This window comes from Paecilomyces variotii (genome assembly GCF_004022145.1).
Source record: "Paecilomyces variotii strain CBS 101075 chromosome Unknown C8Q69scaffold_8, whole genome shotgun sequence".
Taxonomy (NCBI): domain Eukaryota; kingdom Fungi; phylum Ascomycota; class Eurotiomycetes; order Eurotiales; family Thermoascaceae; genus Paecilomyces; species Paecilomyces variotii.
In genome coordinates this window covers 930,271-955,332 of record NW_021167147.1, presented here as the reverse complement: position 1 = coordinate 955,332, position 25,062 = coordinate 930,271, and the positions used below count along the sequence as shown (strand labels likewise).

Genomic DNA, 25,062 nt, shown 5'->3' with positions numbered 1-25,062 from the left:
GCGCGGTATCTGTCTCGGCCATTTTCGCGGTAAATGTCTGCTGCTGCGTCGCCCGCCGGGTTTGACGTATTCACGCACGCGACCGTCTTTCCCTGACCTGTCCTGAGCTCTTTCGTGCTCAACCAAACGTATATTTCCTAGCAGGATCGGATCCCGCTCACCACAAGATCAACCTTGGTGCTTACAGACTGCTGCTCAGCCAAGGACGAACCATGACGAGAGACAAGACTGTTCCGCAGGAGGTGTAGCTTTCGATAACGGACTGCGGACGTTTCGTTCGGGCGCTGGTAACAGAAAAGGAGGAATCGTATCTCCCTTGCAGATGAGAAAATAATTTTCGGTTCAGATCCAAATTTTGAAAAGAGCGACACCGCTGTGACCTTGCAGTGAGGTGAATGGTGTCTGTCTGGCCTTGCGGAGAATCAACGCGCAAAAGTTCTTTATCAAGACGCGGTCCGCTTGCCCAATTTGTCTGTCTGTTTCGAGGGTTCGAAGAGGTATGACCTGGCATATGTAGTAGCTAGATTAGCTGGATGGAAATAATATCAGTATCCGTCCATCGCAGATCAGAGTGAAGAAAGAATCAAAAAGAGAAGAAAAGGATACATAATAAATCGCAATCAAATCAAGACTCTCTAGCTTGGGGCAGTTCCTCACTAACTCAATGTTGGTTAGTCTGGGATGGCGTCCCTTTCGTTACAGTACGTACTGTATGTATGTACATTGTGGCGGGGAGTGGCTGGACAGAGAAATAAATCATACTAGACTACCATACGAGTTCCTTAGAAGGAATGATACGTAGCGCTGTATATCCAATAACTAATAGAGAGCCTTTCTGAGTTTGGACATTACATCACTTGGTAGAAATGATACAACGCAAGATAGTAAGTAATTCACAATACTTTAGGTAGGTATTCTACCTGCGGAAAGCCAAACACTCATCTACTTAAACTAGGTATGCTTCCGCTGCTAGAGATGCCTTAGCATATGATGCAATGTTTCTCTACAACATCAAAGTTACGCATGCTATGCACTATTAGGCTTCAACGATTCTGAACCCTATACAAAGCGGTGTAACCTAAGTACCTAATCCTAACCAGGAAACTTAACGGCAAGCCCTTACTTCTTCAGTTCTGTCTCAACTTGACCTCAACTTCATTCCTGCGCTTCACATTTACTTTACCTGAAGATTCCCTAAGTCTTCCCTGACCTGTTAAAATCTTCCTTTCTATTCAAGCAGTGTCTATAGGTGCACAATATTCTGCTCCAAGTCAACTTATCTGAACAGGACTCTGTCAAAATGGCGAAGTCTAAGGTACCAGCTGCTCAGGCGGCAGACGCTCAGGTGGCAGACGCTCAGGTGGCAGGCGCAGAGACTGGCACTCCAGAGCTCATATTTTCTTCGTCAATGTTCTCCTCTCCAGAAGATCTCTACAAACACGCTTTGAGAATTCTCTCTACTGTTACATCCCACGAAGAACTCATCTACAAACACATTCTGCCAGCTTGGGCGCAGACCATATTAGATCAGCTCGACGACAGGTTTGAGGGCACTTTCAGGTAAAGAATACTTCTGACATTTCCCCTCTGTTTGATAATTTATAAGACTAACCATTTTATATCTCTTTTCTTTTCTTATCTTACAGGAAAAACTACAACGTCATTACTTCTACTATCTGGATTCGAATCATGCCCACAGAGCTCCATGATTGTCATCAGAACTGGATCAATGCCCAGAAGTTCCGTTGGTATCGTACCGGGCAAATCACTGCTCATGAATATGAGTACTTGCGTGTTATGGTTGGAACGAGTAAGTCTAAATCCTATTAATCCTATTAACTATATGATTGACCGTTCTAACAATGTAATCAGCGATCCCATTTATTCACGGGCCGTATGCGCGCTCTAGAAAGGAACCAGATTTGCTTTTAAGAGTAGACGGTCGGAGATTACCGTCTCTTGTGGTCGAATCTGGATGGAGCGAGTCTTTCCCCAGACTCGAGGAAGATATGAACCTCTGGCTCGTGGGTGGTCAGGGGCAAGTGAAAGCAACGATCATACTCAACTGGCGGCGAGTCAGAAATACGGATACAGTTCGAGGAAATGTCCTTCTTTACACATTAGACAGGAACAACATGCCCCGTCTACAGCAAGACATCGTTATTTTCCCAGCTCCTCCCCCGATCCAAGCTGCGTCGGAACAACTCATCCTATCGAGAAAAGAAGTTTTTGGCGGAGAAGTTCTTCAAGGCAGAAACTCAAATGACCAGCTTGTCTTTTCTATTGACTTGCTGCGTGAAGAGGCCAGGATCGCATTAGGACTGATGGGCCTTTCTCCGGCATAACGCGTTTAGGAGGTCATATACCTTTTATAACGGCAAGAGAGGTTATATCTGTGAATGGGAGGCTACTGGATAGGATATGGGTTATGCAATTTTACTTGTTTACTTGACACATGCAAATGCAGGCGGCGCAATTGTTCAATAGCGCTATAATATCTGATACGAAATTATTCACAAGTGGTTTTTACGAAAGTACTATCACCAGCTCTACAAATGATACACGGTTAATTATGGACCAGACAGTCCCAGAATACAAATAGATGATTCCAGGTAGAAGATATCTTGTATAGGTTTTATTGACCTTAGGACAGGTCAGATAGATAGTTGCTACTCCCCTCTTAGAAGAATAGATCTAGTTACAATTAGATAATAAAGTTGCATATCTGTTTATTTCATTTCCGATTCTTAAATAGAAGTTTCGTGTATAAAATTTACTAAATACAATTCCGAGTCTGAGGCTATAGAAAGAACGCTATATACCTCCTAACCAGAGATTTATAGCTACAGTCAAGTCCATTTTATACTAATTCTCCCACTGATGGACTTACATTCACGCATGTTTATGGAATTTCATTTAGGAATTACCGCGCCGTCGAAAACTTTCTATACCCGTAGCAGAGCATCTACGAATATCAATAACGTAGGTATAGTCTTGACCACAATCGCCAACAATCAACGTAGTAACCCAATACCAGCTCCCGTATAGATACTATCTATGCCAAGAAACACCGGTATGACCTTCCCGCATTACATTTCCTGAGAGTTTGATGTTCCTTGATAGCACCTAGCCCCATTTTGTGACGGGTAGTGCACCACTATAGCTATATCACAACCACCCTCCACCACGCAACCGCTTTAACATCGAATAACACATCCCAACCCCCTCCTATTATTAAAATAACCTCGCTCATCCAAACAAACAATCTCACAAACCAGACAAACTTTCGAGACCTCGCTTGCTACTAGCGCCGATCTTCCCCCAGCTGCAATGGTATAAATACCCCCTCCTCCTCCCCCCCCTGGAACCGTTTCTTCTTTTCTTCTTCACAACTCTCTATTCTCAAACAAAGTCCTGCTTCGGTAGGCAAGGCAAGTCCTATTTCGATAGGCAAGGCAAGTCCTATTCGGAAACGTCTAGGCAACTGGGCCCTACTTCGGTAGGGACGGGGAAGGGCAGCGCAACGGAGACACCACTTGAGGACCATTTCAACATGGACCCGGTTACGAAGTTGCTGGGCTCTGTAGGGGAACTCGTGCGAGATGTTTCGACACCTCAAGGAAACAAACAAACAAACAATCAATCAATCAATCATCAGGATGGCACTCCGCGGCGGCAGGAACGGGAGGACGTGAAGGGCACGATACAGCAAGTATCGAGAGCGAGAGCCCAGTCTCACGCCTCGATACTTGTTCTGTATACATTTCCTGATCGACCTATCCTTCGTTTTTATACACTGCCGCCGTGCGCCGACCTGATGATTGATTGATTATACTAATCTTTGGAACCTTTTCAGTATACACATAGCTGTGTATACGCACTTCAATACCCTTTTTTTCATCACTCATCTCTTGCTTGTTGAGGGATGTGGAGAAGAAAACGGGAATCTGCGTAAAGGTTCGAGTTGTGCGAGATGTCTACGCGACGCGTCCATAAGAGGTCCAATATTGTATCGCGATCTTTCATGTAAACATTGGCCATAGATTGGTGAGCACGTGCAGCTATGCTGACCGTAACTACTATCTCATATCCATGTGATTGTATTTCTTTTCTGTACGTATATGAAGTGCCAAATACTCTTTAATATCTGTTAAACATGTAATGCAATTATTCAAGCGTATCACGTTCCCTTCCTTGTTTTCCACGAAGCATCAAAGATCTGCGTACATTGTATAGTAAATCGATGATAGTCTATGTTATGTACCTAGTGAGAACCCAATGAAGAAGCAGTCTATAGTCTATAGTCTAGGTAATATCTAAGTAATATCTAAGTAATAATATGGTAAGCAGTGTTACAGCATGATCTCGCTCGCCAATTTGCTTTTCGCGCGAATACGCGGTCCATAAAGCACCAGAATCCACGGGACGGCGGTCAAGAGGACCCCAATTCCGCCCAGAAGACTCGACGCAGGTCCATATTTCAGGTTCCTGAACATCTGAATCGAAACAAGTGGGAGGACCCCGCCGAGAATATTGCGGCAGAAGCTCTGCGCCGCGAGGGCAGAGCTCGCGTATCGGTGGTAGACGTCAGCGAGGTAATTGAAGACAGCAAGGTAAATGGAGAAGATCCCCAGCGTGGAGATGGCTGCTGCTATTGCTGGAACGATCCAATGGACGTGGTATTCTGCCGTCCAGCCAAACATGAATAGACCGATAGGAAGTAGTGTGCTTTCTATACAGCTAAAGTAAAGCCGGTGTTCAGGGACGGAGTTCCATCCTTTGCGTCGCAACGCTAGATTCTCCTGGAAGATCGATAGGAAGGTTCCTAGAATAGCTGCTACGCACACGGCAGTGAAAGTGGCTTCTGAGTCGACGAGTGAGAAATGATACATTTGCTCAAAGACATAGGGGATCACAGCTATGTTGAGGTATAAAACACCCCAGCAGAAAGCGGCCCATAAGGAGAAAAAGAACACGACCGGTTCGGTGAAAAGAAGCTGGAAGGGCCGAATGACAGAGATTCGCAGCATGGTGAGTAGATCCGTGCGCTCCTCGTCTGCTGCTATTTTCCAACGGAGGCGTATCGGGGTGTATGTGTCGTTTTCGAAGTTGTAGAAACCTTCTTTCTCGAGGTCTTCGTACCATTTATTCAGGATCTTTGCTTTCTTTCGCAGAACCACGTTTTCTCGCGTCTCCCCGAGGAATAGGACAAGGACGACGCAGATGATTCCTGCAGCGATGGTCTGTAGCCAGAATATCCAGCGCCACGTCGTATTGCTTGCAATCAGCCCGCAGATAATTGGCCCTAATCCCATTCCAAAAAGGGTTGCACCTGAAAATATCACCATGGGCGTGTTCCTGTTCTGTGCATGGTAGATATCCGCAATGATGCCGCCTACCATTGAGGAAAATGCCGAGCCACCAATGCCACCGAAGAAACGCGCAAGAAGCATTCTGTAAATACCCAACTAATTAGCATTCTGTTAAGGAAACGCAAACAGGGGGGGTTCTCGAACCCGACATAAGAATGCGTAAAGGAGTTGCCGAGCTGACATGCGAGAAATAAGACTGATGTAGCTATGAATACCGGTCTTCTTCCATTGATCTCAGAGAACGGTGCTAAGACCATAGGGGCAATTGCGAATCCGAAACAGTACAGCATAATTCCAACAGCGAGCGCTACCACGCTGACGTGCCACTCGGCCGCCATCTGAGTCTCTGCCGGACCCAGTGAACTGGCGCCAAACCCAGAGAATATGGTTGTCGAGCATGAAATTCCCGTGATGAAGGCTTTTCGACATGGAGACCAGTCGTGTGGCGATACCAGTCTTTTGAGATCCGGTGGTCTCAGATGATCTGGGATCTGAGGAGAGGCAATTGGCACCTCTGTCCGGAAGGTTAGTTTTTTATAGACAATAGGGATGCAGCTTGCGCCTCCATGAGAGTCATCTGGGCACTCAGCCTGTTTCTCTATCATTGCCAGTGAAGATAGTGAGACTGCATGGTCATCTGATAGAGAGGTTGGACTGCTCATTATGGGATCTGAACACGAGAACAGTGGGTATTATGATAATAAAAATATGATTATTTTTCAGTATCGTCAATCGATCCCTGAAATGGGGAGAAAAGATATCATACATAATAATGCCTGCCCAACTCATTTTTGGTCTTATCAATTGATACTTAGGATGATTGCGGAACTTGTGCGGACCGCACGAACTTCCGTTTTGCCGCATGGAGTCATCTCGAATAACTGTCTCGCAACATCTCCAGCACTGTCGGTGAACAATATCTCGGCCGATTGCCAGCGGTTCGGTTCTCACCTGAAGGTCACCAAGTGACATGATCTCTGCGGTGCTTGAACCAAAACTCCCCGTCCCTATCCGATCCGCAATATAATCAATCAGTGGCTGCGAGTGGCTGCTTAGCAGCAGCTCCCACTGGACCCGACAACGTGGTAAAGGCTATCAATCTCGCCCCCGGAATAAAAATAAGAGACTTCAAGACGCCGTCTCGGTCTGCTAACCGATCTTCAAGGCGCGTTCAGAGATTGGACAGTTTGAATAAGCTATTCTCCTAAGACAAGGGGGATGCCCGCCAATCTAACCGGTACCAAGCGGTCCAAGCGCGCCTGCAATTCTTGCAGGGAACGCAAACGCAAATGCGATGGCGAAGTTCCCTGTATGTATTGTATTAAGAATGGGCATGAGTGCACTTATGAGCAACGACGAAGGAGAAGGATAGGAAGAGGCCATGTCCGACGACCGGCTTTAGAGATGAATACGACCGGCACCCGTGTCGAAGAGAACATTGAATCAACAACAGCTTCGGAGCTACAGTTGATCGAGGACAATTCGCCTGCCGTGTTCTTGAAGAATTTAGGGCTAAAAATTGACCCAGCTGCGTCTCCCGTGTTCAATTACTATGCGTGGAATCTGGGGTTTCCCCGGGAGAACACGTACCTGACGCGAAGCCTGCAACTCACAGAGATCCTGAGTCGGGACCAGATGTATGAATTAACAGCGATCTACTTTGCAGAGGTCGCCCCAGTCTATGACTTTCTAGATCGCGAGTACGTGCGGAGTGCTGTTAGCAAGAGGTGGTCAGTTCCAAACTCATACGGACCTGTCGATGGTCTGATATGTGGCATCGCAGCCCTCGGTTGTCTTTTTGGCAAAAGAGCTGGCGATCAACAAGAACAATTACTCCAAATTGCGCGTATTATCCTCGAGCGATCTCTTCAGACAGTCACTCCACATATTGACCATGTGCTCGGCTGGCTGTTGCGCGCAATTTACCTTCGAATGGCGGGTTCCCAACAGGCGACTTGGATGGCGACCTGTAACCTGATGCATATGATAGAAGCGACCAAACTACATTTTGAATCCTCAATTGATTCGAATCCCACCCAATTAAGTGATTATCTTCAGCCTGAACAACGGCGGAGAATTTATTCGGTCGCACAGTTGTTCAACACATGGGTTTCGCTCGATTGCAGTAGATCACAAGTGGAATTAAGAGGCGCATCGACTCTCATGCCTGAGACCAGCTGGACAAAAGAACAGCAGGAGCTCTGTCGTTTGACTGAACTCCTCAAGCCAAACGTCCCACGAACTTTTGATGAACTGGAGATGGAACTTTCTCATCTCTGTTACCTGAACCCGGCGCACCCCATGCAAAGGTTGATCCAATGCAATATCGCACTATGTATATATCGTCGTGTGCGTGCTCTCGGCCGTAGTTTGTCGGATCGTTCTCTTAGTCTTATTCTCGAGCTCTCGACTAAGGGGCTAGATTCAGTCCGCGAACTGATTGAAATCATGTCCCCGTGGTGCCATATTGTCAATATCCCATTTCAGATGGTTTGCATTTTCCTAGCCATCGATAATCGACAATCACTCCTGCACCTTACAGACGCGTTGGAAACACTCAAGACAGTGGCCGAAAAGTACGCAACTGGAGCTGTGAAGGAATCTTACGGAATAGCGAGTATGCTCGTCAATCTGCAGCGGCAGAGGAAGACAAGAGAACTAAGTCTCCTTGACAACGTACTGGAAGGACATGGAATAAACCCCGCGATAGTCCAAGATGCGTCAATGGAAAGCCACTACTCCCTTGATGAAAACAATTTCACTCTGCCAGGAAATATCGCCGGGGATTTTGGCATTACAAATGACTCCTTGCTGGACTATTTCGTTCTGAGTGATCCTTTCCATTTGCCTCAGGCATAGTTGGGGATAAGGCGCAATAATATCAACCGGTATTCAACAGACTTAGTGACTACGCAAACCTTGAGGAGATCATCCTAAGCTCGGGATTCAAACGAGGTAAGCAAGCGACGCCAGAATACAAAACCAACGACTAAAATGGTCATTGCCTTATGATTTTTTCTGACGAGTTCAGGCGCAATCGGAGTTACGTCTTCTCAGCACTGTCACAGACTGACTCGTGCGTACATTGTACAAGTCATCTCTTAGAAGAGATAGTCTTCTGAGGACATAGTTGACTGAGACACTTTGACCCAGAAAAAGGACTCCACAGCACGCAGAAAGTATTCTTGGGCAACAAAAAGCCGGATATCATGGAGGGAGACCTTATCTGACACGGTCCCCGAACTCGAGGGCTTAGTCTCTCTAACAGGAACAAGTCCCGTTTCATTCCGTACGTCTGGCTGACTTGCCCAGGTGGTGTCTAAATAATAGCAGGGAGGCACTGAAAGTACATTTTGACTAGTACGAAGTACCCTAAGTTGCTATATCCCTGACAAGAGGTTGCTACCGCGACATCGCTGATCGGAGCGGGAAATCTTCAGCCAGCGGCACTCTTCGATTAGCCGGTGGTCGACTATGATCATATCGCCTTGTCACCTACCGGCCTGCCTATCATTATATGTTGTGTGCCATCCGTTCGCGAACCGGATACTCGATAACCTTGAAGATCAAAGGCTTTCCCCTCTCAGCGGTGGGCCAGTGAAGTGACCTGGTTCATTATTGCAACATCCTTCTGGGAAAGATCGAAGATGGCACCACCAAACCCCGATGCGGATTCTGCAGGTTCATCCGCGCAGAGGCTTTGGCAATTCATCGATGCGTTGAAGAACAGTTCGGACAATCTGCACTCAGGTGAAGCGCCAGAAACGGCAACGGAGTCAGCGTGGCGATGAGCTTCGAGGCAGCAAAAAAGACGGCCGAAAAACTCGACGAAGTAATAATCGATCGCAGAGGACGCCACATACTCCGCGACCACGGACCAAACAGCGAACCAAACAAAAGGGGAGGGAAGAGAGGCTGTTCAAGTGGCATAGAGGATACAGAAACCATATCCCCGGAGATCTCTACTGATAAGCAGTAATTCTCCTAATTATGCGGGCTTCTGTCTCTCGCCTTCCGCCGTCGAAACGCTGCTTTCGCCGCGCCAATCTGGGTTTCTCGAACCTAGCAGAATTATTCATAATTATCATGACGTTAGTCCCAGAAAGTCTTGATTGATAAACGCCTGATTGTATCAAGTGTAGTGAGCGCAGAGAGAATAGACAGAATGTGCAAATTGGCAATGAGGAAACCGAGGATCAGGTTCAGAGGTGGACTGTACAGACTGCTAATGAGTATATTGAGCGGGATCATACAAAATACAATGGAGACGGAGTAGTAGTTCTACACAGACGGCATTTTACACCTTGTCCTCTTCTGGGATGTTATGATAACTGCATTCATAGACGCGGTTGACTAGAATTAAGATACATGTACATGCAATATCAATGTGCAGTAGCATTGCATATAATAGATATGTAGATTTGAACCGACCTTTCCGTAGTATAAAAGCGATAAAATACAGGTATTAAAAAGTCCACATAGTGTCGCCATTACTGTTCCACTCCCATAGCGTATAACATCTTTTGTCAGTGGTTCGCAAATGGGGGTGGCGCGCGGAAACTGTGGGAGGGTGTTGGTAAAGGAATGAAATAGCTGAGCTGACTCGTAATTCAGAATCCGTATTGTAGTATGTAATACTGCAATATCTGATTAGCAAGGCTACAATGGGATAAGTATACTGGACAAAGTAGACTATACCTTTTGCTAATTGATATCCTCAAAGCTTCGTTTCCTCGAAGGAGAGTCATTCTTCACAAGAGAACTTCCCAAGATTGTCTGTGTGCGCGAGTTTTTCTTCTTCGCTATCTTGGCAGCTATAGTCCAGGGAGTAACTATTTCAAGAGTAGAGGCGGTTGTATTTCTTATTTTGACCGATGCTGCTAGGTCGAATTGCTCTTGGGTCGGCTTCTTTTTGACAGGGCACCCTAAGCTAAGTAGTCATCAAGTTGTACCGATCAACAAAAGCCACAGCGAATTTCTTCTTGGTTTCATCGAGTTCACTGCCACGAACACTACCAGGTTCAAGCTTCTTGAGAGCGTCCCTTGCGTGCTTGACTCAAGTTCCATGCATACTGATTTCTTTGAAATCCTCCCCGGCATTTCGTAGTCTCTTTCGATTAACATTTCGTTTGATTCTGTGAGGAGGAATGATCCGCTGGGGCTTGGGATTTGCAAGCCTCTTCTTCGGATGAGACTTTTGAGCTCGAAGATGAGAGAAATGCGTTCACATTGCCACTATCGAAAGTCCGTGGGCTTTTCTTTTCTTGCACGCAGCTTTGGTGATCTGCGGAGGAGGTATTGCAAGGCAGAATGGTCTCCAATGTCCTTCTGAGAAGCCTTCCATAGGGGGTATAGGGGCGTCATTTTGCGTGGTTTCAGTGGTCTTATCTCCTGCACTCTGCATAGCCTCAATCTTTGCTTTACGCAGCGTGTGTTCGACCTTACTGGCCTTTGAGATCCACATCTTCGCCAGTCGCTTCTTGCGCATCTGCGCGACAAGTTTGCGTGCATTCTTTATTATGTGTGCAAGCCTTTGGCTTTCCAAAAGGGAAGAGCAAGTCACGCCCCTCTCCAGCCAAAGACTGTCTTTGGGTTTCTGTAGGAACATGCCAACCACAGACCTTTGTCTGCTACTAGAATATATGCGCCTAGTATACTTGCAAGAACAACTTCTCATTAGCCGTTTGTCGTATGCACAAGTGCCTTGCATCGAATCAACTGTTGCAAGCTTCACCATATTACGCCACGCAACACCTTTCTTTGCCGCGAAATTGATCAGAGATTTCATATACTGAGCGCTGTGCAAAGGTTGTAGTCTCGTAAGATGGATCCTACAAATTTTTAGCACATAAACAAAACTGCATAAGGTGAGGGTCTCACTTAAATAATCTGGCACAGGTTTTCGCTCGTGTGGTTCGAGGGGCCAGTCGAACGATGAGTCCTGTGTTAAACAGAAGAACTCATGCACTTCCGTGCTCCGGCTACATTTCAAGCCTATATCAACACGGCACTGAGGGGCCTGTTAGATATCTGCTGCATTGTATACCTGGACGACATCCTGATCTTCTCAATGGATGAAGAAGAACATGTACAGCACGTATCGGAAGTGCTAGAAAGACTACGCAAGCATAACCTTTATGCAAAATTGAGCAAATGCGAATTCCACAAGGAGGAAGTTACCTTCCTCGGATTCATCAGAAGACGCGACGGACTAGCCTGCACCTCCTCACGCGCAGGAGGAATCACGTTGCCGGACACGAACCGATCCCGGCGTATCTCAGGTGGGAGGTGCTCCTCTACCACCGCTATTGATGGCGGTGAACGGCGTAATCCGCGTACGAGGAGTTGTTGGTTCCGACATCACAGCGGCAGTCGGAGGGGCTGGAGGAGGAGACAGCTCGTCAGGCTGTCCCTTGTCGTCGTCGAACCAGCCACGAAACAACTGGTAACAGGAAGGCCGACTTCGCAAGAACGCGGTTAATAAACGTCAGCAAAGTATGTAACAAGAATAAATCTTAGAATCAGGGCAGTATGCAAGACCGTCGCAGGAAACACAATATGAAAATGTCAAAAGACCGTCTCAGCCTCTCTTCGCCAAGTTCTCGAGTAACGAGATGGCTTCCGATATATCCACCCCTTCCAGTTTAACGGCTTTCCGGCGGTTTTCATTCCATGAAATGGTCATATCATAAGCAATCCTTCCGCCGTACGTATACGTACTCGGAAAGAATGCGAGCCTTAGGTGCATCTTGTGTTGAACGCTAAGAGTTTGGATAGGGAAACCGCTCTGAAGGAGCCTGTCGAACAAGGATCGTCCGAGTTGTCCGCTAAATTGGTTGAAGGACATTGTACTGAATGAAGAAGCAACCAGAGGCGGTAGTTGATGTCTATCACCGCCGCGAATGCTACCTTTGACTAGCTCCGCTTGGTTCAGGGAGACGATAGGAATCCAGGCGTTTGTTTTCAAGGACTGTCCGTCTTTGTCGCTAATGACTATTATGCCATTAGACTTGTCTGTAGCATGCTCTGCAAAGTTCTTCCGAACAAGACCCCTATCGGACGTTGCTCACACAGACATTCAGCTTCTTTTTGGAGACCTTTATGTCATCAGGATATGATTCTCTCTCTATGCCGAAGTTTTGTTATCTTTGTCGCCGTTGTTAGTCTCTCTTTCTCTTCCTCTATTGTTGTGTGGAGGCCGTGACGCTATCTTTCCTGATAACGATGAAAAATTGCTTTGCACGGGTTATCGCGATATTGTAACGATTGTTGTTGGTTGTGAATCTGAGGCCCGCAAAGCTATTGGTGTGACTAATGAGGAGCTTATTCGATACTTAAGAGAAGCCAGACAGTCGGAAATCTGAGAGGCATCTATTAGAACCAAGAAATCAGCATCTGAAAGTTGTTGACCTAAGGATAAGGAGGGATATTATACGATTGTAATCAGGCGAGACGCACCTCAAGGCTCACTATTCCGAGCAGAATAACGACGAAAACTGCTTCGTTTTGCACCATAAAGTGACGAAAACAGATTCACTAAAACTGACTCGAACAATATATTGATAGGGCCAAATAATAATGAAAGAAATAAACAACTGCAGTTCGACAAATCAGAAGTTCTTTTATAAACTGATGTATATAAAACTTGCTGGAAAATATCGATGAATGCCTGAATAGGAGACCGCAATCGCTAAAATGTTCACGAGTCAGTGGTGTCGTAAATAACCAAAATCTGCGATACAACTAACCAGTCTAAGATCACATATTCTGCTTCGTGGCCTTGCATTAAATCAACGGTCACAACCTTCGCAATATCACGCTATGCAATACATTTCTGTGTTGCAAAATTAATAAAAGCCGTTATATAATAAGAGCGCTGTTCTGTGTATGGGGTGATAATAGTGACATCACTACCCTAAGATAGTACTTTGCTATTAAACAGATAAGACAATAGCTCTATCATAATAGCAATATTTTATAGGTTGTATCGTGATTTGTTATAAGGCTCAACCTAGTCCTCGCCATTTATTATATCAAGGGCGATAAGGCGCAGATTAGGCTCTCTAAATAGGGTGGGACAGAATGTTCTAAACCAGTTAAGCAAACCAGCTTTTAACGCTGGGCGCATAGGGTGATACGCCAAGCTACTGTCCGTCTTCATAAGGCCGTTGTACGTGAACGTGCTCGGAAACGCTGCCAGGTACGGGTGTATGCAATGCTGGGCGTCTGAGGGAGCAAGCAACTAAATAAATACCCCGGTGCATGTATATAGAATCATGTATAGATAGATATGATTATAACCTCTGATATAAGACTGCCAGGAAATCTCAACGCATAATGAAGAAAGCTTGGGTAGAAAATATCTCAGGATTTGACATGGGAAACTGCAGTTCTTATAGCTCCAAATTGAGCGGTAATTTCTTGTTGAATGTAGCCGCTGCGGGCTTGATCCATAGCATTTCAGTCACTGCTCTACAATCACCACCGTTGACATCATATCATTGAAGGAGTTCCCCTCATTTTCGATGATTGTTCCCGCGGTTAATTGCTCTGTAAGTGATGGCCATGTCTTCATTCCTTTGACAGGCCCGATTCCATATTCCTCCACAGGATTCCATAGTCGTTGAAGGACCTCAAGCGGCAATCACCCGCTGCGGCACAGGCGAGCTACAAGACATATGCAAGTTTCCAAGGATGAGACCTCTTTGAATAGTTTGACTATGAAAGGAGATGGTCTAAAGATTGACAGCTCATGTGCAGCATTGCTGCCATACGCTAAGCTGCAATATGCCTCCACTTCCCGAAATCGCTTGATAAATAGCAAACTTCCTTTGACCGGATGGCATATCAAAGAAGATATCCCGGATGCGGCATGCGATTTAGAATAGTGGCAGAGGATCTAAAGTCATTTATCAACCTTGGCGTATCAAAGGAGGTATATTTCAGAGAGTAAGCAACGCAGATCATACCTTTGTCCAGATATACATTCAGTTTTCCTTTCTGCTTCTGTGCTCTAAGATATGACAAGGATAGTTTGTAGGAAGACTAGTATGTTCCTATTGAAAGGGTGCCGCGAAGGGAAAAAAAAAAAGAAAGAAAGAAAGATAAAAACAACGTGCGACGGGTACGAGCTAATAATAACCATATTTTGCTTCTGCACTCTGCAGCCAGTCAGCCATGGAAAGAGAAATAGAGATTTTCAGTTATCTGCAGATCCTAGTATCTGAGAACTCCATAGTTGTAGGTTAATTCCACTATATCTCTCCCAAGATCTGGATTGCCACGAAGAGGATTTCACTAAAGCAGTATCCACGGAGTAATTTTCAGCCATCCACCATTGCTCCCATTTGGCATTGCATTCATACATTAAGAATCCTGTATATATCAAATCGTGCTCTCAGTTACAATCCTGAAGAATCCACTATCTCCATTCGCCACAACCTTTAACGGATATCACCGCTGCGGTTTTCTTCGTTTTATGCGATATTCGAATTCGGCGCTGGCCCGCTCGCTCGCGTGTAGCAGCACCTCGTCACGTATGTATGCTGGTTCCTTTCTTCAATCCACTTTCGGGTATCACAAACCTTTTGAAAAGAATCCTGGATACTTGGCATCCGCCTCGCGGCATTGCACGATGAGACCCTGCTAACACATAAGAATCAGCGACCCTTGACCACGAGTAAAGCGAGCTCACCGTCGTGATCTCTTTCCCTTGTGGTCTCTGGGGGAATCCGAAGCCAGCATAGACTGCTCAGGATTGAGTCAAAGATGAAAGGCTGGATATGATTCTCCTCGTATTCAGTTCTCTGATAGCCAGCATATAGTGATGAGCTGCCCTAGAACTTTTCGGGCTCTGTAAGTTTCTGAATATAGTTCCTTCTTTGGATAATGGAAGGAAGGGACTGCATCCATTATATAACATCCGATCGCCAGGTCTACTCCAAGTAGAGCTGCCGATAGGCTAGACGTCCTTGTCGGCATCAGCCCCCGGTTGCGAATATGCCTGCACTGCGCCGACCTTTGCATTCCCACTCAAGAGGTATCTGAATAATCTTGCCAAAGCACGTGTAGCTTCAAGCCAGTCTTCCTTCAAACACAGATCGTAACCTCGCGTGAAATTCAATTGGAAAATCTCATCCGAATGACAGCCTTTCGAATGCACCCTAGAAATCATATCGGTTGTGAATAATCCATGGGCAATATGGACACAGACCCCATGAAAACCAACCACGAAGACTTATCTTGAATCTTGATATTTCCGACGAGCTGCCCTATCATCACACTGAGAGTTTCCTCTAGGAACTGTCTCCAGGTTTGCCCTTCAAACCACTAAGGAATGTGAGAAAAGATCCACAAACAGACTCGTAGCAGTATTCAAGGAGTAAGTATACATACACCAGTGTAAGAGATAATCGGCAATTCCGGCGAGTTGACACTGACTGCACCTTCCGGTCTAGTAAGGTATCTTTCTCTGCCAATCATGTACTCTAGCTGAAACCGTCGTATAGGGAATCTTTAAGAATGGTCAATAGGTAAGCCGGTCCTGGGGGCTGCCACTCACTGGATTGTAGGATCTCTGATATCGATGATAGAGTAGATAGTGGTCATCAGCACTCTTAACATCATGCCCTGCGACCTTATAAAGCCATCGGATAACCTCCTTTCCTCTACTCTCCAGTTTTTCTTAAGCAATGAGATTGTCTCTTTTTCTCTCAAAGCACCTCTAACACCACCTTGGACTACTGTCAGGCCTTGTAACTCGGCGTGATACGTGAGAAGATTGTAGAAAAAGAAATGAAAGTCGCATCCTTTAGGGATATTCTCGCTTGCAACATCCGTGTACTTAAACACCAAAGGAATAAGGCGTTCGACGTCCTTCTCTTTAACAGTGCATCAGTAAAAGAAAATCTCCATCTGTATAACCTATCGTCGAGGAAGGAGAAGGAGTTAGGCTTCTATACCTTCACATTCGGGATCTACCACTCGCGGGATTATTTCATCGAAATGGACAATCTTAGAGCTAACAGTCGCTGACATTCCGCCGAAGTGATGATTTATATGGAGAAAAACAATGGTGATAGTAGGAGGAAAGGCTTAAGTAAGGATCAGATGTTTGCGATACGGAAATTTGTATTGCATGGCTTGAGTGATAGATCTTTAGTTTGCACCTGATGATCAATATGGTTCTTTCGACGCGTCTCGACTTCGTTGAACGTGGCTGGCTACGTAGTCGGAACGGCTAATACTTACATTCCGGTGTCACCTACTTAATCACCCCTGGTGATGAACAATTAATTACCTACCTAGTTAGTTACTCTCAGCTCAGAACGAATATTTGAAACAAACCTGGGTACAGACGACTTTTAATCAAACTAAATACATCCACGGGGAGTTTTATGTGCTTATATTCGCAGTTATAATTGTGGGTCAGTGTAATCTTTGGGTAGGTAATAAGGGATCTGGAAAGGACTAGCGCATATGTAGATATGTGCTACGCCAGAACCAGGAATTGCATACCAGTTATATGACACCCTCAACCGTGTCATGGCCCTTCTTATATCCTTTGTTATGGATTGGTTGATAACCTGTAACAGCTGGAGGTCATCACCGACACCTCCCTTTCCTGTCCCGTAGTGACAATACGAGGTCAACCACCCTTCCCTCCCTAGAACTAGTCTTCAAGCAAGCAATCTGCTAGATGGTTCAATATGACTACTGAATTCCGTCTTGTAGGATCGAATATAAACCCTCACAATAATGGCATACTCTATTACCAATATACACTGACACTTGACATGAAAAAAAGCGAGGAAGAGAAACGCATGATTCCCTATAAGTGACTATCCATCCGAATGTGGATAGATGACAATAATCACCATGTACTCTCATTTCAGCTGAAGAAATGGATGTTTCGCCAATTGACGTGCCATCTCCCTTTCCTCTGGGAGCCAAGCAAGCATCATCTTTGCGAAGGACAAGAAATCTTCCCGTTCCTTATCTTCTAGAGAGGGAAGTGTATCTGCCAGTTTCCGGTCTGGGATTAGGTCTTGGTGCAAAAAGTTACCTTTTTGGCTTATTGTTAGTAAGGCTGTAACAATTATGGGACGTCTCAAATACCATCTTCGTCAAAAAAAGGACCACCAAAATATTGCTCTGCAGTTTCACAGACTCTGCCATCTTCTCTCTTCACTGGCTCAGGCCATTTGCAACCGGATAAGGAGTAGGTCCGTGAAACCAGTTCAGGAGGAGGGGGCCCGAGTAACGCGATCATTTCTGCGAGATGCGCTTTTGCAACGTAACGGCCTTGCGCATCGTAGACCTGCTGGAATAGCTCTTTACCCTGAATGAGATCCCAGAGCTTACATCGGCTTAGTTATTGCATATACTAATCAAGGGATATAGAACGTACAAGAATACCCAAGTTCCATATGTCTGCGCTCATATTCCAGCGGCAGCCAAGGATAACTTCTGGTGCACGATAGTGATCTGGCTGGATAGGGTATACACCGTAGTCATCCTGTTTATCTAGTCTCGTAGACAGTCCAAAATCAATTATCTTTGGTATACTACTCAGTTTCCTCAGAGGACCGAAGTCGTTCTGACAGAGATAGATGGGTCTGCCCGAAGGGTCAGTTTTGTACTGCATCGGTATGTCGAGCTGAGAATTCATGAAGTCGCTAAGGACAGCAGGGTCTTCGAACGTGATCATGATATTATCAAGTTTTAGATCTATAGTATAAGATGTAAGCCTGATATAGCCCAGATGGATCAGTTCAGCTGGCGAAACATACCGGCATGGACAACACTGCATGCTGTGTGAAGATAATCCAAACCTATCAAAAGAAAACGAATGTATGTCTTGACGAGTGGAAGGGGAATTTTCCCATCTTTGAAACGCCTCTGGAAAAGCCAGATCGGCTCCCTCATGGGCTCATATGCTAGACATAGATGTTTTCCTTCTGGGCTGTTCACCTCGAAACACTCCAAGTATGTTCGAAACAATGCACGACCGCGATGAGTCGCGTCTGTCTTAGCAATGCATTCTTCAATTTTGCGTTCACCGTCATCTGTATGAGAGTTGGCGTTGATTACTTTTAACGCTACAACGCTTTCTGGTTCCCATTTGTATCTAGATCGTTTGTTAACAACAGAAATAGCAGTGGATCCAGAGAAGCAGATTACCCCCGCATATCACGAGCAAACCATGTGGTAGATGAAATCCCCCAGCCAACCTTAACAAGAATTTGATAGCGATTGCCGAGTATCTCTCCTGGCCTTGCCGGGTAGAATTTCTTCGAATTATAGCCCGGGCAGATCTCTTCATCTATAGATTCTTCGTTGGATGCGAGGCGCACTGGAGGAGGGACCGTGATCGGTTTCTTGCGAAGCGGGGAGAAAGGGCGCATCATTGCATTTCTGATCGACCTCATTTTAAGGTGTCGAGGCTATCCTTGTTAAAAAGGGAGCGATACTGGTCATCTACGGGTTTAGGGGAAAGGGAAAAAAAAAAAAAAAAAAAACGAAGAATATATAGGAATAAGGGAAAACGAAACTATTGTCGGGGCATAGATTAGTTATAGCGCATGAATCAAAATCTAGACATGCAACGAAAGGACAGAGATTTGAAAAAGAAGCGCTGTTGGCAAGGACCACGACGACGACTACGGCGACGCACAGACCAAATACGCGCAGAAGAGCGATGGTACAAGGGGACTGAAGATGGATTTCTGTCCGAGAATGATATGGGTTCTGTGAACTGGTAGTAGTAGTATTCATTAACGTCCAGCGGGGCACAGGCTTCGCCCATGACACTGGTGACCTCCCATGGAGTATAGGGACGTGCTAAGCTATGGAATTACATACATAAAGTGCAACTTTAGAAAAATGATTCTTGCCTGAATGCTATATGGCATATTAGCCAACCAGTTAAGCTCTGCCCCGACATGTTATTGTCTGTGGTGAAACCGAGATCGCTCAGAGGGTTGGTCCTGGAGACAATCCAGTCAAAGACCACACAGTCCGCTTGATGTACTTGCATAGAATCAAGCTTCGCCACTTTCACCATCTCCTTCTGCTGGACTCTCTTGGCTGCGGCCAGATGTATGACGGCCTTGATGGGCCTAGACTTCTGCTCAGCACAAAGCGTGATGATTGTCATTGAGTATGTGCCAAAGTCGAACTTAGCACAGTAGAACTGAATATCCTCATCTTCGGGGCTAGAGGCTTGCTAGACGCAAGGCTTTTATACCTATCCCACGGGTGGCACCACGAGAAGGTATGAGGCACTAACAGGTCGGAACACTTTAAAACTCATCTTGCTCTTGTTCACTTTGCTCCGAGTCTGTTCCTCTACGTAAAGACCAGTCTCACGATCTGGTCACAACTGGCCGCTGTCGTAGGGTAGATTTGGAGTGGTGGGAGGTGGAAGGCATCAGAGGTACGAACTGTTGCTCGCCCCCATTCTTCATCAGGTAGCGGATGAAATCTATAAAGACCTCAAGGTTCCTCTCATTATACCTCGAGGTACTTGCTTTAGCTATCTCACACTCTCCATTAACAATGTCTAGAGCTATAAGCGTCATGTTGTCTTTCGCGGACGCAATCTGGTAGTCTGCACAGATATTTATCCAGCTCCGTAGACTCTACTCAAGAATCAGATCGATCCTCAGATTTTGTATTAATAGATTGTTCTTCAAGAACCCCGAGTATATGAAATCGCTTAAAAAGCGAGAGATCTCCAGCCTTATTCGGTACTGCTTACCTAGTATATAAGAGCGAAAGCCATTCCTCAGCAGGCGTTTATATAAGGAACGAGATAGCTAACGCGAAAACTCATTTATTCCTCGACATTGGAAGTTCAAGATAACAAAAAGCCAGAGTTGATCGGTCTCCTCCATGAATTGACGCTTTGACAAACTTTGCCTGATCGAGTTTTGCTATAGGGATCCCCATTTTCGACTCAACTGCCTGGCTATCTATGTTATTAATGATTCCAATATAATGTCTTTAGTATCCGTATCGAAGTGTTTCCGGACTCGCGGCGAACCCTCCAGATTGTCGGTGCAGGCGACAGTACGGACATTCTTAATGATTTAGTTTGAAAGAGCGCCAAAAGCTCTGCACAAACGCGATCTATCCTTTTGCCATATGCACAACTTCCGAATGATTTCTTCAGAACCTCTCGAAGAAGATTGGGGTTTCTCTGGAGGCTGGTCCATCCGAGCACAGAACACCGAGCACGCTTCGATGGTCTCACGAGCATGTCCCTCTTCATCGGACTGCTCTTCATCTATGTTATCCTGACCAAATCCAGCGCAGGAAAATCTTCTGACTCGTCTTGTCCTTCTGGTCCGATAGGTACAACAAGTCTTTCTTCAGCAGCGAATTGCTGTCTGGCGTGGCGGTCAACGTGAGCAAAGACCGAATATCTCAGATCGCCCTGTACTTTCTGGTTCTGCAAATTCTTAATAATACCCAGCAAGTTCACAATGGCAGTTGCGGAGTTATAAACTGACAGCTGATTGTCTTCATCTTCGACTTTCCGGCTAAAAGTAGATACCTGTTCGACCTGAGCCTGTCGAACGCGGATGTAATCAATATCTGGCGCCAGAGAGAGCAGTTGAGAAGTGAAGGCATCGACAGCAGCATTTGACAATGTCACAATGAGTACATGCAGTCCGGCCTTGTGAAGGCCAGTGCGGCGAGGATGGTCGTCTTGCCGCAACCGGGAAATCTTTAATTGTCTGATGATTTGAAAGATAGCTAATTATCAATCGGTCCATCTCTTAAAATATAAGACTTCGCTAAATTCTGATTTAACAGTTTCTTTGTCGTATTTGGCGAACGGTCAACGTCTTGGCCACACGACGGGGAGTGATGGCCATGGTAAAGAGGAGAAGAAACACATTGCTCAATTCCTGGTTCAGAAAGACAGAGGTCCAGATATGGGGAGGCACTGTTGTGAAAAACGTCAAGAGCATTGATCTGTCTCTTGATAGGTGCCTCAATCTCACAAAACTCCACGTTGGCTCAGCAGAAAGTCACTGGATGTCCGGGCAATGAACTTGAAGATCGATGTGCCGTGCACCGCGATATATATGTTTCCTTGTTTTATAGAGACATAGTCCGGAATCACAATGCCAGCAACATTCTGGAAACTAAAACCCTCCTTTGGGGTGAAAGCGATAAAGAAATGGGTGTTTCCCGGCACGATGACGAAGGTCAAATTCAAGGTATGCAATATGGACAATGTTGGACGGGTGCATGTAACCCTTGCTGTTTTTTGGACATCTCTGACGAAAACCTTGAATTGTAGCTTTCCAGCTACGGGACGACCGATGATTGACATTCTGAAATCCGGTCCCTTATTTTTGACGTCTGTTTGATGAACTGGACCGACCGCGGCATTGGACCATGAAACATAAAGCGTTCGGGCGAACCTCTAGATGCGAGGTGTCGCAGTATCTCTTCCTCTCGCGGTTCGGAAGTCGGTTTGTATAATAATGTTCCTAGAAATCGTTAGCGAGATACCTAATGCATGGGAAAAGAGATCTCTGGAAACTCACCGGAGCCAAATAGGGCGGATGTCCACCGCAAAGTTTATATCGTATTCCGTATCTTCCTTCCAGGAGGGTCAAACGGGCTATACGTTTGTACACTGGCGTGTACTTCCAAAGAGTGCATGGCCGAGGACCGTTAGGTAATCCAGATAATCCTGGTTGAAAGATTCGAAGGGGAAAGAATATGTTATCCCTATCTGATCAACAACGCGAAAGGTCGGGAACGAAAGGTAATTGTGGCCAGTCAATTTCCTGCTTGCGCACTGGTCATGAGCAAGGTACGTCTGCGTCTTCTCATAATATCCACCACTGGAGTGTCTGCCAATAGTTGGTACACATCGGTTTCCACATCCTGGCCGTAACGATGGATACGCTTCACCAGCTGCTCAAACTGTTTGTTCATGGGTACAAGTTCCAGCAAGATTGAACATGTTGCACCGGTGATGGTAAGACCCTCGCTGATGATGTTTGACGAGACATAAAGGATCTTTGGCGGCTTATTGACAAAAGCTTTATCCTTGGAGGAAAAAGGCTCATAGGACTTAGTTCGCTTGTCGTTTGGAGTCGAACTAAAGGCCGGATGGACATTTTCCTCGTCATATCGACGAGATAACCACTGCGTATAGATCAGTAAGAGAAAATTTCCGAGCGGACTGGGACGTGAGGAGAGAAGACGCAGACATACCTTGCTCATGACCAGTGCGTCTTTGCCAACATTGTTGATCAGCTTCGCAACCTCGTGGAGCTTTGCGGAGTCGGGGACGATCGATTCAAAATGTTGGCCATAGGGCGACGAGTCGAAGTTCTTATGCCAACCATTGACCTCAATATTCTTGTCTGTCAGGCTGTACTGGTCATTCTCCGGCCGTATAAGATAGGACAGGTTGGCGGCAATGATACAGAGACGTATGTCGTCGCAGAGAAAGCCACCTCTTGGTCCCACGGTGGTCTGTTCATGGACTAGCATCCAATATACTGCGTAGGCTTGGTACGGTTTGAGTGGAGTTTTCAAGCCGTCCACCTAAAACGTTTGTTCGGGACCCTTTCCGTAATTTTCGCCGACTCTAAAGAACTTTTGGCCATCTTTCCACATGCCTTCATTCATCTGGGCGAGGTTATCTGATACCAAGACCGTCTGTATCCTATGGATCCGATTAGTTGTGGCGACCGATAAGGGAAAACGGACATCTCACCAGCAATTACCCAAAGCAAGTATATACCCATTATTCGACCCTGGAAGGTCCATGAGACGACCTAACATCAGGAGTCCCAGCAAAAACAGACGGAAGACGATTACCGCACGAGCATTCGAAAAGGAGCTTAACCGAAGGAAGGCCTTTGAGTTTCGAATAAACAGCATACGAGCCCTGAAGGACAAAACCAAAACCCATCGAGCTAGTCCTGTAGACTGCATCTAATGTAAGCGCAGCATTTGGACCCAACGAATCTTGATCCGAAAAGTCCTTATCTACTTCGATGCCAAATACGGCACGAAGTACAGGGTCGGCAGGACACGCTTTTGGAGCTGATGATCCGGGAAAAGAGAGACATGCAGATGTTTTGCAACGCGTCCTCGGCTTCACTATAGAGATGTTGGCGCTCGTTGTCATTAAGTAGCCGATGGCTTCACATTGCTCACCAAGAAATCGACAACGATCGCAAGGCGAAGGGCCAAATGCACTTACCGGCTAAAGACACCGATCCAACTGCCCAATGTCCCTCCGAACCGTATCCTTTTTGTTGCCCCTGCGTCCACGGCAGCCATCGCGCCATTTCCAGACGGCACTGGATATGCCGTACCCTTTGACCAGTACCATTCCAGTTCGCGGATGGCTACCATCGACATGTAAATTCCACTGCATCTCCCAGTTCTGTGCTAAAGTCATGCTTGGGGCAATAATTAGCACGGGGCCTTTCGGAGCCTTCAGCGTCGCGAAGGGCAGGTGAATGATCACCTGGCCAAACCACTCATGATCGAACATTCTGCGAATCATAACAACGTATAAAAGAGCGTTCAATCGTTTTGCTAGTTCGGAGATTTCTGCCTGCTTGGCAGTCCGATGGCCCGCTAGCGATTTGTACATGCGAGTGATACTGGAGAATCAGGAGTCGAATAAGCATCGTCCCCGTCACAACCTTGTTATAGCAGAAGATGTACTCACCCGTATATATATAAATGGCACCGCTAGCAACCGGTTGTATATACTCTCCATCAAGACGGGTATATATTATACCATTGCAATGTCACAGTCTGAAAGAAGACCTGGCGGCCGAGTTGGGAAGAAAGAACAAAAATTGAAAAATGACAACTGCTTCATTGTCGAACCACAGAAATCCCGTATAAGAAAGATGTGCCAAAGATCATTTTGGAGGCAGTAAAAAAGGATAACACTGACAACCGGAGGAACTCTGTTAAGAGACCTTGTGGAGGCACAAAAAGATAGGGTGACCATCGGGAGTAGATTTTGTTGTGAAGGCCACATATACAGTCCGGGGAGTTGTTTAATATCAAGTAGCCTGTGCTGAGTGTAATAATGCCGTACTCTGCTATCAGCATAGAACCGCTGAGCTTCATGGCATTCAAGCCAAGCACTTTCCAGCAACTTTGCTGACAGATGGTGTGTTTTGATCATCTCGATATAGTGTAACAAGTAAGTGTACTGTACCGCGCTATATAGTATAACATGACTATAATGGATCAAGAAAGAAGAGAATATGGGATCAGGGATTGTATGATCGAAGTTGAAAGTTCAAGATGGAGAGCCAGGTGCGGATATTTATACCCCAAGAAAAGCATTGAAGCGAAGAGGCATTTGAGGGGTTGTGCCATTCATACTCCTGACTCTGATGGGATGGAGATGAATGTGGTCAGATGAAGTCCCATAGCGGCCTTCACCTACATTTTGTGGTAGAGTGTCGAATATTGAATTGCACGGAAGCATAGTTTGATTTGAACCACCTTGTAATGAATTGCGAGCTGACGTCTGGGAATTTGAACCCATATTTGACTCCTACCGCATACAAAGAATCTGGATCCTAGTGAGCTAGTACGTTCTATCTTGAAATCAGGATAGCAAACAACCTGCTGCAAACGGATGATTGACAGATCACCTGGACGTGCGCTTTGTGCG

General features: G+C 45.9%; 7 protein-coding genes across 7 annotated transcripts; 2 read left to right on the top strand and 5 right to left on the bottom strand.

Annotated features, from left to right (window-relative positions):
• Positions 1–810: 810 nt before the first annotated feature.
• C8Q69DRAFT_472853 (hypothetical protein) lies at positions 811–2,578 on the top strand. The gene is made up of 4 exons (XM_028631001.1): positions 811–884; positions 956–1,560; positions 1,647–1,810; positions 1,873–2,578. Exons 2-4 carry the CDS (start codon positions 1,301–1,303, stop codon positions 2,343–2,345), a joined length of 897 nt encoding a protein of 298 aa, XP_028483786.1. The 5' UTR covers positions 811–884; positions 956–1,300; the 3' UTR covers positions 2,346–2,578.
• A 1,774-nt stretch (positions 2,579–4,352) lies between these two features.
• Positions 4,353–5,977, bottom strand: C8Q69DRAFT_487524 (major facilitator superfamily domain-containing protein; the record flags this gene model as incomplete). Its single annotated transcript, XM_028631995.1, has 2 exons — positions 4,353–5,454; positions 5,517–5,977. 2 exons carry the CDS (start codon positions 5,975–5,977, stop codon positions 4,353–4,355), a joined length of 1,563 nt encoding a protein of 520 aa, XP_028483785.1.
• A 490-nt stretch (positions 5,978–6,467) lies between these two features.
• C8Q69DRAFT_317678 (hypothetical protein) lies at positions 6,468–8,694 on the top strand. Its single transcript, XM_028627326.1, has 2 exons — positions 6,468–8,327; positions 8,404–8,694. The coding sequence occupies exon 1, from the start codon at positions 6,591–6,593 to the stop codon at positions 8,229–8,231; it is 1,641 nt and encodes a 546-aa protein (XP_028483784.1). The 5' UTR covers positions 6,468–6,590; the 3' UTR covers positions 8,232–8,327; positions 8,404–8,694.
• A 6,639-nt stretch (positions 8,695–15,333) lies between these two features.
• On the bottom strand, positions 15,334–16,409 carry C8Q69DRAFT_508482 (hypothetical protein; the record flags this gene model as incomplete). Its single annotated transcript, XM_028632983.1, has 5 exons — positions 15,334–15,535; positions 15,601–15,701; positions 15,768–15,885; positions 15,934–16,252; positions 16,334–16,409. 5 exons carry the CDS (start codon positions 16,407–16,409, stop codon positions 15,334–15,336), a joined length of 816 nt encoding a protein of 271 aa, XP_028483783.1.
• Positions 16,410–17,005: 596 nt separating this feature from the next.
• On the bottom strand, positions 17,006–18,864 carry C8Q69DRAFT_472832 (protein kinase). Its single transcript, XM_028631000.1, has 5 exons — positions 18,555–18,864; positions 18,164–18,501; positions 17,782–18,101; positions 17,490–17,730; positions 17,006–17,436 (listed from the first exon to the last, which is right to left on the bottom strand). The coding sequence occupies exons 1-5, from the start codon at positions 18,800–18,802 to the stop codon at positions 17,258–17,260; spliced, it is 1,326 nt and encodes a 441-aa protein (XP_028483782.1). The 5' UTR covers positions 18,803–18,864; the 3' UTR covers positions 17,006–17,257.
• A 1,304-nt stretch (positions 18,865–20,168) lies between these two features.
• On the bottom strand, positions 20,169–21,720 carry C8Q69DRAFT_522582 (hypothetical protein; the record flags this gene model as incomplete). The annotated part of the gene is made up of 3 exons (XM_028633547.1): positions 20,169–21,105; positions 21,218–21,327; positions 21,396–21,720. The coding sequence occupies 3 exons, from the start codon at positions 21,718–21,720 to the stop codon at positions 20,662–20,664; spliced, it is 879 nt and encodes a 292-aa protein (XP_028483781.1). The 3' UTR covers positions 20,169–20,661.
• Positions 21,721–21,976: 256 nt separating this feature from the next.
• C8Q69DRAFT_317564 (hypothetical protein) lies at positions 21,977–23,000 on the bottom strand. The gene is made up of 2 exons (XM_028627325.1): positions 22,617–23,000; positions 21,977–22,547 (listed from the first exon to the last, which is right to left on the bottom strand). The coding sequence occupies exons 1-2, from the start codon at positions 22,896–22,898 to the stop codon at positions 22,176–22,178; spliced, it is 654 nt and encodes a 217-aa protein (XP_028483780.1). The 5' UTR covers positions 22,899–23,000; the 3' UTR covers positions 21,977–22,175.
• Positions 23,001–25,062: the final 2,062 nt, after the last annotated feature.

Excerpts from the sequence above, each read along its gene's own strand:
- C8Q69DRAFT_472832 (XM_028631000.1), bottom strand. The coding sequence starts at position 18,802 with ATGAGGTCGATCAGAAATGCAATGATGCGCCCTTTCTCCCCGCTTCGC. Across the intron at positions 18,502-18,554 it reads TTTGCTCGTGATATGCGGGG|ATACAAATGGGAACCAGAAA; the intron begins GTAATCTGCTTC and ends CAAACGATCTAG. Across the intron at positions 17,437-17,489 it reads TCCTTTTTTTGACGAAGATG|GTAACTTTTTGCACCAAGAC; the intron begins GTATTTGAGACG and ends TAAGCCAAAAAG.
- C8Q69DRAFT_472853 (XM_028631001.1), top strand. The coding sequence starts at position 1,301 with ATGGCGAAGTCTAAGGTACCAGCTGCTCAGGCGGCAGACGCTCAGGTG. Across the intron at positions 1,561-1,646 it reads AGGTTTGAGGGCACTTTCAG|GAAAAACTACAACGTCATTA; the intron begins GTAAAGAATACT and ends CTTATCTTACAG. Across the intron at positions 1,811-1,872 it reads GCGTGTTATGGTTGGAACGA|CGATCCCATTTATTCACGGG; the intron begins GTAAGTCTAAAT and ends CAATGTAATCAG.
- C8Q69DRAFT_317564 (XM_028627325.1), bottom strand. The coding sequence starts at position 22,898 with ATGCTAGTCCATGAACAGACCACCGTGGGACCAAGAGGTGGCTTTCTC. Across the intron at positions 22,548-22,616 it reads ACGCACTGGTCATGAGCAAG|TGGTTATCTCGTCGATATGA; the intron begins GTATGTCTGCGT and ends ATCTATACGCAG.
- C8Q69DRAFT_317678 (XM_028627326.1), top strand. The coding sequence starts at position 6,591 with ATGCCCGCCAATCTAACCGGTACCAAGCGGTCCAAGCGCGCCTGCAAT.